The sequence below is a fragment of the Oenanthe melanoleuca genome, chromosome 27 (assembly GCF_029582105.1).
Source record: "Oenanthe melanoleuca isolate GR-GAL-2019-014 chromosome 27, OMel1.0, whole genome shotgun sequence".
In the NCBI taxonomy this organism is placed as follows: domain Eukaryota; kingdom Metazoa; phylum Chordata; class Aves; order Passeriformes; family Muscicapidae; genus Oenanthe; species Oenanthe melanoleuca.
Genome location: NC_079360.1, coordinates 2,066,569 through 2,082,264, shown reverse-complemented (window position 1 = coordinate 2,082,264; position 15,696 = coordinate 2,066,569). Strand labels below are relative to the sequence as shown.

The window sequence follows — 15,696 nt, the reverse complement described above, 5'->3', positions numbered from 1 at the left end:
GGAGCGAGGGCAGTGCGGGCCGTGTGTGGCGGCCGTGTCCCGCAGCAGGCAGGCTGGCAGCCGTGTGTCGGGGCCGTGGCGGGCTGTGCGGTGTCGCTGTGCCCCCGCGGGCTCGGGGCACACGAAGGAGCTGCGGAGCCGCCTGGGGCCCGGCGGGCGGAGCGGCAGCGCCCCCTGCTGGCCGCGGGCGGCGCTGTGCCCCCGGCCCCGCCCGGCCCCGCCCGCGGCGGTTCGTGCCCGGCCGCAGCCCCGGCTCCTCTGCCCGTGGCCCAGCGCGCAGTAATACACGGCCGCGTCCCCGCGCCGGGGCCGCCCGAGCCACAGCGCGCTCCAACGCCCGTCCTCCGACACCCACAGCTTTCCTGCGATGGTAGGAACATCCTTGGACCCTCTATCAGCGAGTGCCAGGAATTCGGGGCTTTGGCCAGGGAGCTGACGGTAAAAATGGACGTAATAGCCACTCCGTTTGCTGGGGTGCGAGCAGTTGATTGCGATGCCGGTGCCCTCGGTGGTCTCCAGGAGCGGATCCTGCTGCACCTGGGCTGTGCTTGAAGCCACTGCCGGGGACAGAAAAAATACAAACCTGAAATCCTACAATGCCCAGCTGGAAAGAAAAAAGCTCGCAGAAACAGCCAGCAATCTGCAGAGATGGAGAGGAAAACAGTTCCCAGAGGGTTTCAAGATAAGCAGGAAGAGAAGTGTCCAGAAATCGTTTGTGGAGTGATGAATGCGTGAAATAAAAAATGCTCAGGAGAGTCATCTGAGAACGGAAGGAGGTGGGAGAAAGCACGAAAAGACGGAAAAGTTGGAAGGGAGAAAGGGTAAGGAGCTGACTCCGTAATTAGTAAAAAAGCAGTGTTTTGCAGGGATGAGCAGACAATAGAATAGAATCTGAAAATTTCAGAGGGAGAAAAAGATGGAGAAGAAGGAGGGACGAACGGGGGAAGAGCGCGTGGGGAGAGGTGTGTGAAGCAGCCAGTCAGGAGGGCAGCCTGGAGGGACGTGCGGGATGAGCCCAGCCCCGGGCGCGGCCCCTTGGCCGCCACCCCCGCGCACCGAGCAGCAGCGCGGCCAGCGCCGCCAGCCCCGCGCCCCGACACCGCCGCATGGCGCCGCTCCGCCGGCCGAGCAGCGCTGTGCCCTCAGCCCCGGCTCTCTGCTGCGGCCCTGCCGCCTCCTCTGCCACGCCAACAGCTCCGCCCCGGCCGGCCTCAGCCCCCGCCTCTCCCAGCAGCGGCACAGCGAGCGACACAAGGACGTTTGGCATGGCCGGGGACAGGAGACACCTGTGTCCCATCCCGCACACCACACGCACTGCATCGCAAGCACATCCATCCACTTGAGCCGGGGGGGAGCTTTGGAGGGGCAGGAAAGGGAGGGCTCGGGACACAGGGGCTGCATTTCAGCACCTCTTCCCTGCACACATCTGTAGCGAGCAGAGTTATTTCATACTCGTCATTTTGGTTTCCTTTCAAATCGGTTTGTATCCCAAAATACCTTCCTGGAATTCTGTGACCGATGATACAGGTAATGATAGTGGCTCTAACAGGAACATTCTCTTGCAGGTGTTCCACTGTTCCATGCTTTCGAAGGAGAAGTGGAGGTTGCAGAGGTTGTCAAAGATTTTCCAGGTGAAAGGTTATCCTTCTACGGGCTCCTTTGAACATTGTGCCTTCTTAGGCTCCAGAGCAGAGAAAACATGGTAAGACATGTAGCAGGAGATGAGGATTCTTCTCAGCATTTGTGCTGAGACAAGAAACCTGCAACCATCCTTGCTGACCCGAGAAACACAGCACTGGCAGTCTCTCCTTTCCTGGGGCTTCCGTCTCCTCTCTCGTCATCTCTAACCCTTTGCCAGTGACAAAGCTGAGCCTGAGCCAATTCATAGCCACAGCCTCTGGTTCCTAAAGGCTCATCATTTAGAGACTGATGAGCTGTGAGCTGTCCCTTTCATTCCCTTACCATCTACTGCCACGTTGGTGTCATTGTGTGCTTTAATCATCACTTTTCCTTGTTCGTCTCTTGGAAAGGAAAAAGGACGTGATGTGAGCCTTAGAGAAGCCATCACTCTCACCTTTCACACGCCCTTAGTGTGGCCTCTGCTAAACTTGCTCATTGCAATGGGTTCTTGAAGATGCTGAAAGGCTCCTCTCCCTAAGGGAAATGGGATGTCTCTAGAGGAAATGTCAGGACAGAAATCTCTTGTGGAACTCATTGTTTCAAGTGTCTCCCTCCAAAACTTTCAACATTGCAATACCCTGGCATCTGCATTTCAGGATGCCTGAGAGCTTACTAATGTGATGGATAAAGCACCAATGTGTATCCGGTGGAAGATGGATGTGACCGATCCCTCTGATGTTTTGAAAAGCTTCTCTACTCCAACAGATTTAATGTTTTCTCTCCCAGATATTCTACTGTTTGAGGCAGATGCTGAACTCACATCCAAGGGTGTTTGGAGAAACCAGTGGATGAAGAAGAGAATGTAGAGTAATTGATTGCAGCCTCAGGTGGGATTCAAAAACACCTTCCTTACACATGGCAGTGCGAGTGCAGAGGGAGCGAGGGCAGGGCGGGCCGTGTGTGGCGGCCGTGTCCCGCAGCAGGCAGGCTGGCAGCCGTGTGTCGGGGCCGTGGCGGGCTGTGCGGTGTCGCTGTGCCCCCGCGGGCTCGGGGCACACGAAGGAGCTGCGGAGCCGCCTGGGGCCCGGCGGGCGGAGCGGCAGCGCCCCCTGCTGGCCGCGGGCGGCGCTGTGCCCCCGGCCCCGCCCGGCCCCGCCCGCGGCGGTTCGTGCCCGGCCGCAGCCCCGGCTCCTCTGCCCGTGGCCCAGCGCGCAGTAATACACGGCCGCGTCCCCGCGCCGGGGCCGCCCGAGCCACAGCGCGCTCCAACGCCCGTCCTCCGACACCCACAGCTTTCCTGAGATGGCCGGAACATCCTTGGACCCTCTAGCAGCGAGTGCCAGGAATTCGGGGCTTTGGCCAGGGAGCTGACGGTAGAAATGGATGTAATCGGCGCCCCGTTTGCTGGAGTGTGAGCAGTTGACGTTGATGCCTGTTCCCTCGGTGGTCTCCAGGAATGGGTCCTGATGCACCTGGGCTCTGCCTGAAGCCACTGCCGGGGAAAGAAAAAAGACAAGCATGAAATCCTACATTGCTCTGCGGCAGAAATCAAAGCTCGCAGAAACTGTCAGGAACGTACAGAGACGGGGAGGAAAACTGTTCCCAGAGGAGTTCAAGATAAGCAGGAACAGAAGTGTCCATGATTATTTTAGGGAGAGATGAATGCGTGAACGACAGGACGCTCAGAAGAGTCACTTGAGAATGAGAGGAGATGGGAGAAAGCACGAAAACCAGAAAACTTAGAAGAGATAAATGCTAAGAAGGTGATTTCGTAAATTATGAAAAAGCAATGTTTTGCAGTGATGAGCAGAGAATAGAATCCGGAGATTTCTGAGTGAGAACGACATGGAGAAGAGTGGGAGGAACGAACGGGGGAAGAGCGGGATGGGAGAGGTGTGTGAAGAAGGCAGGCAGGAGGGCAGCCTGGAGGGACGTGCGGGATGAGCCCAGCCCCGGGCGCGGCCCCTTGGCCGCCACCCCCGCGCACCGAGCAGCAGCGCGGCCAGCGCCGCCAGCCCCGCGCCCCGACACCGCCGCATGGCGCCGCTCCGCCGGCCGAGCAGCGCTGTGCCCTCAGCCCCGGCTCTCTGCTGCGGCCCTGCCGCCTCCTCTGCCACGCCAACAGCTCCGCCCCGGCCGGCCTCAGCCCCCGCCTCTCCCAGCAGCGGCACAGCGAGCGACACAAGGACGTTTGGCATGGCCGGGCACAGGAGACACCTGTGTCCCATCCCACACACCACACACGCTGCATCGCAAGCACATCCATCCACATGAGCCGGGCGGGAGCTTTTGAGGGGCAGGAAAGGGAGGGCTCGGACACAGGGGCTGCATTTCAGCGCCTCTTCCCTGCACACATCTGTAGCGAGCAGCTGCCGTCAGCACTCAGCTGCACTCGGGCTCCTGCTGAGCCTGGCAAGCTGCTGCTCTGTGTTGTGCAGGGCCAGAGCAGTGCTCCGTGTCCCTGCCATAGTCAGGGAATTCCCTCCCGATCAGGGACACACACGGACAGACACAGGCTCGTGCAGAGCAGTGTGGAGCCATCCACAAATGTGTGCTTCACGTGTGTCCATGCAAACGGGGCTGCTGCAAGAACAGCCAGGGCAGGAAGACAGAACCAGCTCTGGGCTCTGCTGAGAACATTTGGGGCCATAACAGAATGGCTGGAGTGTGGAAGAACAAGGTCCCAGGCATACATAGGGGATAGTTATCTTTATTTCGACATTGATCAATGAAGAAATAAGTCAGAATCGTCCAAAATATTTTCCCAATGGAAGTGTCAAAATTGTAGTGAAAACCATTAGACCACTGCACACACATGCGATGCAACTTCTGGTGAGCACTGTGGTGACATCTGAGTCCCTTCCCCAATCTCAGACCTCCACAGACACATCCCCTCCCTCCCCCGGGTTGTTGCACAGCCCAAGAAGCTCCCTGCACCAGGGTGTCTTGCACAGCACACAGGTACAAGGCGCTGTCAGAGCCCTCCACTTCCTCCACCTTCAGCACACTGGATTCCCCCGTGATGTTCAGGTGCGTGGTGATACGGCCGCTGTGCCTGGGGCCAGTCCCTGATTGATAGGAGAGCAGCTGGGGGGCTTGGCCTTTCCGCAGCTGGTACCAGAGCAAGGCATTAAAATAACGGGTCTGGTATTTGCAGGTGGTGTGGAAGGTGTGTCCCTGCTTCACCGTGACTCGTCCATCTTCCTGGGTGACCGTGATCTGCCCCGAGGTGCCTGAAAGAAAGTCAGTGTCAGCAGCTCCAGAAGGAAGGACTACAGACAGAAAAAAATAAATCCCTGTTGGAGAAAGCTCTCTGTCCTGCTGGGAAGATCTGAGATTTTCAGAAAGGCAGGAGAGAATGATTTTGGGTAGGGTGGCAGGGCTCACAGCACAGCAAATTCCTTGCAAGTGCTGGGCTCTGTCCCTGTTCCTAGTTTACTGCTCAGACAGTCTGCAAACAGTCTGAAATTTTTGTGCTCAATCAGGTTGAGGAGCACACTGAGGTTCAGGGAAAGGATTCATTCTTCTTCTGTATCCCTGTCATCTTCGAGGGCTCATCGATCCCTGAGTACACACAAAGCTGAGACTGGAAAGAGGGAGCCCTGTTTGTGCTGCCAGCCCAAAGAACACTGGAAGCTGTGGCAGAGTTGTGTCACTCTGGAGGAAAAAAGGGACACCCTGTAAATGTCATTGAAATGGGAACTTCGAGGTGGATGGAGCAGGTTTACAGGGTCTGTGAATTGACATTAAAACAGGAGCAATATATCACTGCAGAGACAGCTGAGATCTCCTGAGGAGACAGCAGGAGGATGAAAAGGGAGAAGCAGAGGGAGATGAATTTAAGGCGAGAGAAATGATCGAGACTGGGTCTGAAGTATCTCTTTTCTCCCTTCCCTTTTCCTTTAGAAATCGAAGACCTTAATTAAATACTTGCAAAACGACAAAGAGGAGCCGACTTTTCTCAGCCTTTCCCCACTAATCTCTGACGTTTCCCATCACGGTCCTGAACAGGCTGTTGAGGATTTCCTGGGGAAGGAATAAGAAGAAGGCTGCCTTGGGGAACAGGCAGGACTTACCGAGGAGCTGTCCCAGGAAGACGGTGAGGATGAGATGTGCGAGGTGCATGGCGAGAGCAAGCTGCGTGTTTGCCGAGTGAGGAAGAGTCAGAAATCTCGTGGCAGCCCCGAGATAGCAGAGGTGCCGGAAACGCCTCTGTGCAGCGGGAGCAGCAGCGGCAGCAGGCAGAGCAATGGCCTGTCCTTGGCGTGCCTGAACTGCTCGTGCTGCGTTTCTCGCTGCTCCAGCAGCAGCCCCCGTGGCTCCCTCAGGCAGCGGCACTGGGAGCATTCCGTGCCTCTGGGGCCTCAGCCATGGCAAGGGGCTGTTCCCGCTCAGCTCGCAGTGGAGTCCTCACCTCCGCAGCTGCAATGGCCAGCTCTGCTGCACACCCCGTGCTGGACACTGGGGAGCTCAGGGGCTTCTTCCCCACTGAGCTTTCTCACCTGTCTGGGGTCATTGCAATTTCCTCTGTGAACAGGGGACTCCACTTTCTCTGTCCTCTCTCCCCTGTCCTTTATCTGCCTGACACAAATGTGTCCCTCACCGGTCCCTCACTCACCCTCTTTTCCATATCATTTCCAGAGTTATCCCATAGTGGTAATTTTGCTTTTCTATAATATGGGTTTGTAGCACAATAAACCTTCCTGGAATAATGTGAAGAATATTGTACGCAACAATAGTGGTTGAAATAGGAACATTTTCATGCAGGTGTTCCACCTCTCCATGGTTTAGAAGGAGAAGTGGAGGGCCCTGTGTTTGCCACAGATTTTCTATGTGAAAGCTTTTCCTCCTATGGGCTCCTTAGAACATTGTGACTTCTTAGACTTCAGACCAGACATGTAACGAGAGATGAGGATTCTTCCCAGCATTTGTGCTGAGACAAGAAACCTGCAACCATCCTTGCTGATCCCAGAGACTCAGCACTGGCAATCTCTCCTTCCCTGGGGCTTCCCTGTCCTCTCCCATCATCTCTAACCCTTTGCGATTGACAAAGCTCAGCCTGAGCCCATCCACAGCCACAGCTTCTATTTCCGAAAGGCTCATCAATTAGAGGTTGATGAGCTCTGAGCTGCCCCTTTCATTCCCTTACCACCTACTGCTACATTGCTGTCATTGTGTGCTCTGGTCATCACTTCCCCTTTTTCATTGTTCTTCCCTTGGGAAGGACAAAGGATCTAATGTAAGTATTAGAGGACCAGACATTCTCGCCTTTCTCATGCAGTGACTTTGGCCTCTTCTTGACTAGCCCATTGTAATGAGTTCCTGAGGATGCTGAAAGGCTCCTTTCCCCAAATGAAATGGGGTCTTTAGATCAAGTATCAGGAGGAAAACGTCATGTGTCATGCTCTAAAACTTGGATTATTGCTAAAGCCAGGAATGAGAGGTGACTAAGATGATGGAAAAGGGACCAATCAGTTCAGAGGGGAACGTCAGTGTGACAGAGCTCTCAGTTGATTTGAAAAGCTTATATTTTCCAATAGATTTATTGTTTTCCCTCCCAGATGTTCTACTGTTACATGAAAACGCTGAATTCATATTGTAGGGTGTTTGGAAAAACCTGTGGATGAAGAAGAGAAAGTAGAGTAATTAATTCCAGCCTCAGGTGGGAATCAAAGGACGACTTCCTTCGGCGTCCCAGTGGAAATGTCCTTGTTATGCACCTTCCAGCGTGGAAGAGAGATATTTCTTCAGGGACAGAGCTGGATAATTCTTTGTCACCTCAGCAAGCCTCACTGCAAACACCTCTGATGCCATGACACACTGAGGTGACAGCACTATCTGAATTAGCCCCTGTGTGCCTGCGAGTGCAGCTGCTTTGTCAGCTCCCAGCACAGATGCTGTCCCGGAGCAGCTCTTTGCTTTGCAAAGCAGGCTGAGAGCAGCAGCAGCAGCCGTGGCCGGAGGGCCGCAGGCGATGGCAGAGGCGGCGGGCGCAGCAGTTTGGTGTGAGGCAGAGGCGGCCGAGGGAGCGAGGGCAGGGCGGGCCGTGTGTGGCGGCCGTGTCCCGCAGCAGGCAGGCTGGCAGCCGTGTGTCGGGGCCGTGGCGGGCTGTGCGGTGTCGCTGTGCCCCCGCGGGCTCGGGGCACACGAAGGAGCTGCGGAGCCGCCTGGGGCCCGGCGGGCGGAGCGGCAGCGCCCCCTGCTGGCCGCGGGCGGCGCTGTGCCCCCGGCCCCGCCCGGCCCCGCCCGCGGCGGTTCGTGCCCGGCCGCAGCCCCGGCTCCTCTGCCCGTGGCCCAGCGCGCAGTAATACACGGCCGCGTCCCCGCGCCGGGGCCGCCCGAGCCACAGCGCGCTCCATCGCCGATCTGCCGACACCCACAGGTGTCCAGCAATGTCCGGCAGCTCTCTGACCCCTTTGTGAGCGCTCACGAGGAGTTCGGGTCCTCGGCCTGGCAGCTGACGGTACCAGTAGATCCTATCGCCTGTTCCTATGTTGGAGTGTGAGCAGCTGATGTTGATGCCGGTGCCCTCCGTGGTCTCCAGTGTCGGCTCCTGTTGTACCTGGGCTCTGGCTACAGCCACTGTAAGGCAGAAATCATGAATCAATTTTCTTCGTACAAAATAACATGCGGGGGGATAGAGGAGAGAAAGACGAATCAGAGCGAACTGGGATTTTTTCTGAGCATAGAGAATGTAGTGATTATTTGTCTCTGAGTGTATGGTTGATGACAGAAACCTATGAAGAATATTTTGAAGTGAAATAAGAAGGTAATGACAAGAACATACTGGCTGGGAGGGATGGATGGATAAAGACGTGGAGTATACAATGCACACCGGGAAGCAAGGACTTCAGGGAGGTTAAAAGTATGAGGGCAGAGGAAAGAACAGAGGGTAAGCAGGAACCGAAAAGGAAGAGGAGGGTAAGAGATCAATCTTGGGCTGGGGCCGGTGTCACATAACCCGGTGACCCGGGATTCCCCGGCCGCCACCCCCGCGCACCGAGCAGCAGCGCGGCCAGCGCCGCCAGCCCCGCGCCCCGACACCGCCGCATGGCGCCGCTCCGCCGGCCGAGCAGCGCTGTGCCCTCAGCCCCGGCTCTCTGCTGCGGCCCTGCCGCCTCCTCTGCCAATACTCCACTCCAGTTCTCTTCTTTTCTCTCCGCCGCCCCCAGCTCCGCCCCAGAGCAGAGCCGTGCGCCGCCGCTGCACGGAGAGTCCGGACAGAGAAAGGAGGCGAGAGCGGTGGGAGTGGGGCGAGCGTCGGGTCTCTGCACGTCGGGAGCGGCGGGGCCGGGGTGCATGGCAAGGAGTCGGGTTGGTGTCATGGAGCTCGGGACTGACAGTCCCTGTGTTTCTTTCACTCCCAAAATCTGTTTCCTCACATCCCCCTTTGCTGTCGTGTGAGCATTCCTGATTCGTGCTTCAGGGCACTGGAAAGAAATCCCCTCACACAGAATACAGAAGGTGGGCATGAAGCCTCAGAATTTCTCCGTGTCCACGAAACTAAGCTGATGCAGCACAGGGCAGAGCAGCTGTGCACTGCGCTGGAGAGACCTGTCCGTGTGTCCATGTGTCCATGTGTCTGTGAGTCCGTGTGTCTGTGTTTGTGTGACTGCTCACAGTTATGCTGAGGTACTGTAAACATTTCAAACAGAATTAGGCTAAGAAGTCCAAATTTGGGTGATACCATCCTTGTGGGGCCGGCAATTGGTAGTAGGAGATCGTGATGTCCAGAGCAGATGGAAAAGGAGGGCCCAGGAAGCAGGGACTGCATTTCAGCACCTGTTCCCTGGACAAATCTCCTGCAGTCTGTTACATTAATCTTCAACTGCACTCAAGCTCCTTCTGAGTCTGGGAAAATGCTGCTCTGTGATGCTCAGGGCAGAGCAGCAGAGAGCATCTCCAGTGTGATCAACGCATTTCGCTTGTTCAGCAACACAACAGGACACACACACACACCCACACACACACAGACACACACACCCACACACACACACACACACACACAGGCTCCTGCACTTTGGGGTGAATTCATGCACGAATTTGTGCTCCCAAGTGCATTCCTGTGTTCCCTGTCTGAACACAAAACCACACACAAACCAGGAACAGAGCAAAGGACACAACCAGCCATGGACGCTGCTGAGGAGACCTGGGACCAACAGCAGCAGGGCTGGAGCCTTGTGGGGAAGGACAAGGAGTCAGGCAATCCCATGGCATAGTTTGTGTACTCGCAGGCTGAACAGAGGGTAAGATGTCCAACGAGGCCCGAATACTTTCCTGAAGGCAGTTCTAACAGGGCAGGATTGAAAGCAGCAGCCCAATGCTGACCCATCAGGATGGAAAAGCCGGTGAGCATCAGGGTGAGCTGTGGAGAGAAGAAGGGAAGGTGTATGCGTGTTTGGGAATAGATACATCCTGGGATGTGCTTTATTGAGTGCACATCTCTGGTCAGGAATGTTCCTGTAGATGTGCGTGCAAAGACTTGGGTGCAGGAGCAAGAAAGGGAGTGAGAGTGAGTGTTTGCACATCGATGGGGATGTGCCAGAAGGAGAAGAGTCAGTGCTTGTGTCTGCTTTGGAAATGTGTTTGCACACATCTCTGCATAAATGCAGGGCTATGAGTTAGTATGTTTGTTATACTGTGAACAGTGTATGTGAGCCAAAATCCCCTGAGCCTTTCTTTGGCTGCCAACACGCTCAGAAATACCTTCCCTGATTGCCTTGGGCGCTAGTGAAATGCTCCTCTCCAGCAGAATTACTTTATACACATTGCAGGGCAGCATCCTTGAGCTCGGAGGGGTCTCTCGTGGAAGGCCAGGCCCGTGGTGGCTCCCGGCCTGGGTCCCGCGGGTCCCAGGCTCGGCTCGGTGCCGGTCCCGCCCAGCGGCGTCAGCCGGGAGCGGAGCGGCCCCTGCCGGCCCCGCCCGGCCCCGCCCGCGGCGGTTCGTGCCCGGCCGCAGCCCCGGCTCCTCTGCCCGTGGCCCAGCGCGCAGTAATACACGGCCGCGTCCCCGCGCCGGGGCCGCCCGAGCCACAGCGCGCTCCATCGCCGATCTGCCGACACCCACAGAGTCCCCTCTGGCTCCAGCACGGATTTTGTGCCTCGGACAGCCATTGCTACCAGCTGCGGTGCTTGGTCTGGGAATTGGCGATACCACTGGGTAGAGTCGGCAGTAATTTCGGGGTGCAGGCAAGTGAGGTTCAGGCCGGTGCCCTCGGTGGTCTCTGCCCACGGCTTCTGCTGCACTCGGTCTGTGTCGGCAGCCACAGCTGGGAAAGAAGGTAGAAAGGACAAACATCGCCAAAACCCTGTGATTCGGAGGTTTCTTAAACCAGATTACTAACACAAACCATGGGAAGATTTCTGTGGATGAGACATGGCAAAGAGCCAGGGAGAGAGAGAGCTGCGTACTAGAGGCAAGAATCAGCTCCAATCACCCCGGGAAATACCCGAGCCCCAGCCCCGGCCCCTTGCTGTCAAACCCCGCGCACCGAGCAGCACCGCGCCCAGCGCCGCCAGCCCCGCGCCCCGGCACCGCCGCATGGCGCCGGCCGAGCCTCGCTGCCCCCTCAGCCCCGGCTCTCTGCTCCGCCAGCGCCGCTTCTCTCCTTCGCTCTGCCCTCCCCCGCCGCCAGCTCCGCCCCGGGGCTCAGCCCTGCGCCGGTGCCGCTCGGGCTCTCGCCGGCTCCTGGCTGGGTGCGGGGGGAGGAGAGCGGTGGGAGCGGGGCAGCGATCGGAGCTGCGGCCCACGGAGACAGCGGGGCCAGGTGCGCCGAGCGGGAGCCGTTTGTCCCGGGGAGCACAGGACCCACCGATTCTTTTCTCCCCTCTCACCCGCCGTCTATTCCTTCCCGTTCCCCTTCCACTGGGACGTGAGGATTTCAGAATTGTCCTTCGGGGCACGTGTTTGTAAGAACAGTCAAGAGGGACAAGAGGCAGACGGTCCTGCTGGCCTCCAGAGCCCGGGCTCCTTGCCTGTCAAAGAGAGCATCTGTGCCGGCAAAGATTGGAAAGGCAGAAAAATTGTTTTGCGATGTCAGCGGGAAAAGAGGAGTGGGATTCTGTGAGAGAAAGAACTCTGCAGTCAGGAAGGTCAGTGAGGAAGGAGGGAGAGGAGCTTCTGCAGGCACCAGAGCGCTGATATTTCTGCTGCCTGTGAAGAAGACCATGGTGAGGGAGGCTCTCCTCCTACAGCTTATGAAAGTTTATGGTAAAGCAGAAATCCATCCCATGGAAGATCCAAAGCCACAGTAGGTGGATGTGTCCTTAAGGAAAAATTGGGCCCGTGGAAACTCCCACTGATGCAAGGTCATGGCAGGACTGTACCTCCATTGAGAGGAGCCCATTCTGGAGCCCAATTATGGATCTGATTTTCAGGCAGGATGTGTGGGTAAAATTGTCAGGGAAATCCATCAAGTCCCAAGAATCAGAAGGGACCACTTTGCATTCTGGACACCTTCTTAGTGGGAAGTTAAAGTACGACTGCCTCCAAAGTAGTGTCGGACTCTGTGAACAGTTTGTGTAGAAATAATTTAATCTGCATAATGGCTCCGACAAATGAGCTAAAATTTCAGAGTAGCATGCTATTGGCGGCTCCTCACATGAACGACCTGGTGATGTCCCTTGCCCTTCAGAAAAGAGCTCAGCAGCTTTGACAAGAGGAGAGAGGAAACAGACCTGCTATGGGCTGGGTGGGAATGTGTACCCTAGCTGATGCATTTTGGACACAACGCTAGCCACCCTTTATAGACAGGCCAGAGGATGCCTCGTTCCAGAGAAGGCACAGAACCCTTCGTGAAGGAGCAAGAGATAGTTTGGGAAGGGCCGTGCTGCCGTCGGTGCCGCAGGCAGACCGTGTCAGCGCGCACGGAGCCGTGGCCGGGCGGGGCTGTTCGCTGCCGCCAGGAGCGGAGCTGCCGCAGCCGCGCTGAGCAGAGGGGCCGAGCGCGCGCGGGGACTCGGAGCTGGAGCTGCCGGGGGCGGAGCGGCAGCGCCCCCTGCTGGCCGCGGGCGGCGCTGTGCCCCCGGCCCCGCCGGCCCCGCCCGCGGCGGTTCGTGCCCGGCCGCAGCCCCGGCTCCTCTGCCCGTGGCCCAGCGCGCAGTAATACACGGCCGCGTCCCCGCGCCGGGGCCGCCCGAGCCACAGCGCGCTCCAACGCCCGTCCTCCGACACCCACAGCTTTCCTGCGATGGCCGGAACATCCTTGGAGTTTCCAGTAGTGTATGTGAGGAATTCGGGGCTTTGGCCAGGGAGCTGACGGTAGAAATTGATGTATTCGCCGGTCCGTTTGCTGGGGTGTGAGCAGTTCATTGCGATGCCGGTGCCCTCGGTGGTCTCCAGGAATGGCTCCTGATGCACCTGGGCTCTGCCCGAAGCCACTGCCGGGGAAACACAAAATACAAACCTGAAATCCTACACTGCCCAGCTGCAAAGAACAAAGCTCGCAGAAACAGCCAGCAATCTGCAGAGACGGGCAGGAAAACAGTTCCTAGAGGGTTTCAAGATAAGCAGGAATAGAAGTGTCCAGAAATCGTTTGTGGAGTGATGAATGCGTGAAATAAAGAATGCTCAGGAGAGTCATCTGAGAACGGAAGGAGGTGGGAGAAAGCACGAAAAGACGGAAAAGTTGGAAGGGAGAAAGGGTAAGGAGCTGACTCCGTAATTAGTAAAAAAGCAATGTTTTGCAGGGATGAGCAGACAATAGAATAGAATCTGAAAATTTCAGAGGGAGAAAAAGATGGAGAAGTAGGAGGGACGAACGGGGGAAGAGCGCGTGGGGAGAGGTGTGTGAAGCCGCCAGTCAGGAGGGCAGCCTGGAGGGACGTGCGGGATGAGCCCAGCCCCGGGCGCGGCCCCTTGGCCGCCACCCCCGCGCACCGAGCAGCAGCGCGGCCAGCGCCGCCAGCCCCGCGCCCCGACACCGCCGCATGGCGCCGCTCCGCCGGCCGAGCAGCGCTGTGCCCTCAGCCCCGGCTCTCTGCTGCGGCCCTGCCGCCTCCTCTGCCACGCCAACAGCTCCGCCCCGGCCGGCCTCAGCCCCCGCCTCTCCCAGCAGCGGCACAGCGAGCGACACAAGGACGTTTGGCATGGCCGGGCACAGGAGACACCTCTGTCCCATCCCACACACCACACACGCTGCATCGCAATCGCATCCATCCACATGAGCCGGGCGGGAGCTTTGGAGTGGCAGGAAAGGGAGGGCTCGGGACACAGGGGCTGCATTTCAGCACCTCTTCCCTGCACACATTGTAGGGATCAGAGTTATTTTATACTCGTTATTTTGGATTCCTTTCAAATCTGTTTGTATCCAAAAATTCCTTCCTGGAATTCTTTGACCGATGACACAGGTAATGATAGTGGCTCTAACAGGAACATTCTCTTGCAGGTGTTCCACTGCTCCATGCTTTCGAAGGAGAAGTGGAGGTTGCAGAGGTTGTCACAGATTTTCCAGGTGAAAGGTTATCATTCTACGGGCTCCTTTGAGCGTTGTGTCTACTTAGGCTTCAGAGCAGAGAAAACATGGTCAGACATGTAGCAGGAGATGAGGATTCTTCTCAGCATTTGAGCTGAGACAAGAAACCTGCAACTATCCTTGCTGATCCCAGAAACACAGCACTGGCAGTCTCTCTCCTTTCCTTGGTATTCCGTGTACTATCTCATCATCTCTAACCCTTTGCCACTCACAAAGCTGAGCCTGAGCCAATCCACAGCCGCAGCCACTGGTTCCTAAAGGCTCATCATTGATGAGCTCTGAGCTGTCTCTTTCATTCCCATATCATCTACTGCCACATTGGTGTCATTGTGTGCTTTAATCATCACTTTTCCTTGTTCTTCCCTTGGAAAGGAAAAAGGACGTGATGTGAGCCTTAGAGAAGCAGCCACTCTCACCTTTCACACGCCCTTAGTGTGGCCATCTGCTGAACTTGCTCATTGCAATGGAGATGCTGAAAGGCTCCTGTCCCTGAGGGAAATGGGATGTCTCTAGAGCAATGTCAGGACAGAAATCTCTTGTGGAGCTCATTGTTTCAAGAGTCTCCCTCCAACACTTTCATCATTGCAATACCCTGGCATCTGCATTTCCGGATACCTGAGAGCTTACTAACGTGATGGATAAGGCACCAATGTGTATTCGCTGGAAGTTAGTTTTGACCGAGCTCCCTGATGTTTTGAAAAGCTTCTCTACTCCAACAGATTTAATGTTTTCTCTCCCAGATATTCTACTGTTTGAGGCAGATGCTGAACTCACATCCAAGGGTGTTTGGAAAAACCTGTGGATGAAGAAGAGAATGTAGAGTAATTGACTGCAGCCTCAGGTGGGATTCAAAGAACACCTTCCTTACACATGGCAGTGCGAGTGCAGAGGGAGCGAGGGCAGGGCGGGCCGTGTGTGGCGGCCGTGTCCCGCAGCAGGCAGGCTGGCAGCCGTGTGTCGGGGCCGTGGCGGGCTGTGCGGTGTCGCTGTGCCCCCGCGGGCTCGGGGCACACGAAGGAGCTGCGGAGCCGCCTGGGGCCCGGCGGGCGGAGCGGCAGCGCCCCCTGCTGGCCGCGGGCGGCGCTGTGCCCCCGGCCCCGCCCGGCCCCGCCCGCGGCGGTTCGTGCCCGGCCGCAGCCCCGGCTCCTCTGCCCGTGGCCCAGCGCGCAGTAATACACGGCCGCGTCCCCGCGCCGGGGCCGCCCGAGCCACAGCGCGCTCCAACGCCCGTCCTCCGACACCCACAGCTTTCCTGCGATGGCCGGAACATCCTTGGACCCTCTAGCAGCGAGTGCCAGGAATTCGGGGCTTTGGCCAGGGAGATGACGGTAGAAATGGGTGAAATCCACGGTCTGTTTTTTGGGATGTGAGCAGTTGATTGCGATGCCGGTGCCCTCGGTGGTCTCCAGGAATGGCTCCTGCTGCACCTGGGCTCTGCCTGAAGCCACTGCCGGGGACAGAAAAACGACAAAGCTGAAATCCTACGTGGCCCTACACCACTTAACAAAGCTGGCAGAAAGAGTTAGGAACGTGCAGAGACGGGGAGAAAAACAGTTCTTAAGGGATTTCAAGATATGCAGGAGCAGAAGTGTCCATGAATCTT

At 57.1% G+C, this 15,696-nt stretch overlaps 1 protein-coding gene, 1 pseudogene and 2 gene segments (V, D, J or C); all 4 read right to left on the bottom strand.

Moving 5' to 3' along the window:
* Positions 1-220: 220 nt before the first annotated feature.
* LOC130264267 (T cell receptor alpha variable 26-2-like) lies at positions 221-1,108 on the bottom strand (annotated as a pseudogene).
* A 3,068-nt stretch (positions 1,109-4,176) lies between these two features.
* LOC130263899 (T cell receptor alpha variable 1-2-like) lies at positions 4,177-5,844 on the bottom strand. The segment is given in 3 exon segments: positions 4,177-4,203; positions 4,558-4,853; positions 5,697-5,844. Coding segments are annotated over 3 exon segments (372 nt in total).
* Positions 5,845-7,498: 1,654 nt separating this feature from the next.
* LOC130263898 (uncharacterized) lies at positions 7,499-8,672 on the bottom strand. Its single transcript, XM_056511760.1, has 3 exons — positions 8,621-8,672; positions 7,883-8,202; positions 7,499-7,756 (listed from the first exon to the last, which is right to left on the bottom strand). Exons 1-3 carry the CDS (start codon positions 8,670-8,672, stop codon positions 7,499-7,501), a joined length of 630 nt encoding a protein of 209 aa, XP_056367735.1.
* Positions 8,673-10,374: 1,702 nt separating this feature from the next.
* LOC130263897 (T cell receptor alpha variable 26-1-like) lies at positions 10,375-11,351 on the bottom strand. The segment is given in 2 exon segments: positions 10,375-10,889; positions 11,112-11,351. Coding segments are annotated over 2 exon segments (567 nt in total).
* Between the last annotated feature and the right edge of the window lie 4,345 nt (positions 11,352-15,696).

What these genes read in the sequence shown, in the direction of transcription:
- LOC130263898 (XM_056511760.1), bottom strand. Translation starts at nt 8,672, where the DNA reads ATGCGGCGGTGTCGGGGCGCGGGGCTGGCGGCGCTGGCCGCGCTGCTG. An exon ending in GCTGGCCGCGCTGCTGCTCG is followed by an intron (nt 8,203 to 8,620) that starts GTGCGCGGGGGT and finishes TCTGCCTTACAG; the next exon opens with TGGCTGTAGCCAGAGCCCAG. An exon ending in GGAGCCGGGGCTGCGGCCGG is followed by an intron (nt 7,757 to 7,882) that starts GCACGAACCGCC and finishes GTGTGCCCCGAG; the next exon opens with CCCGCGGGGGCACAGCGACA.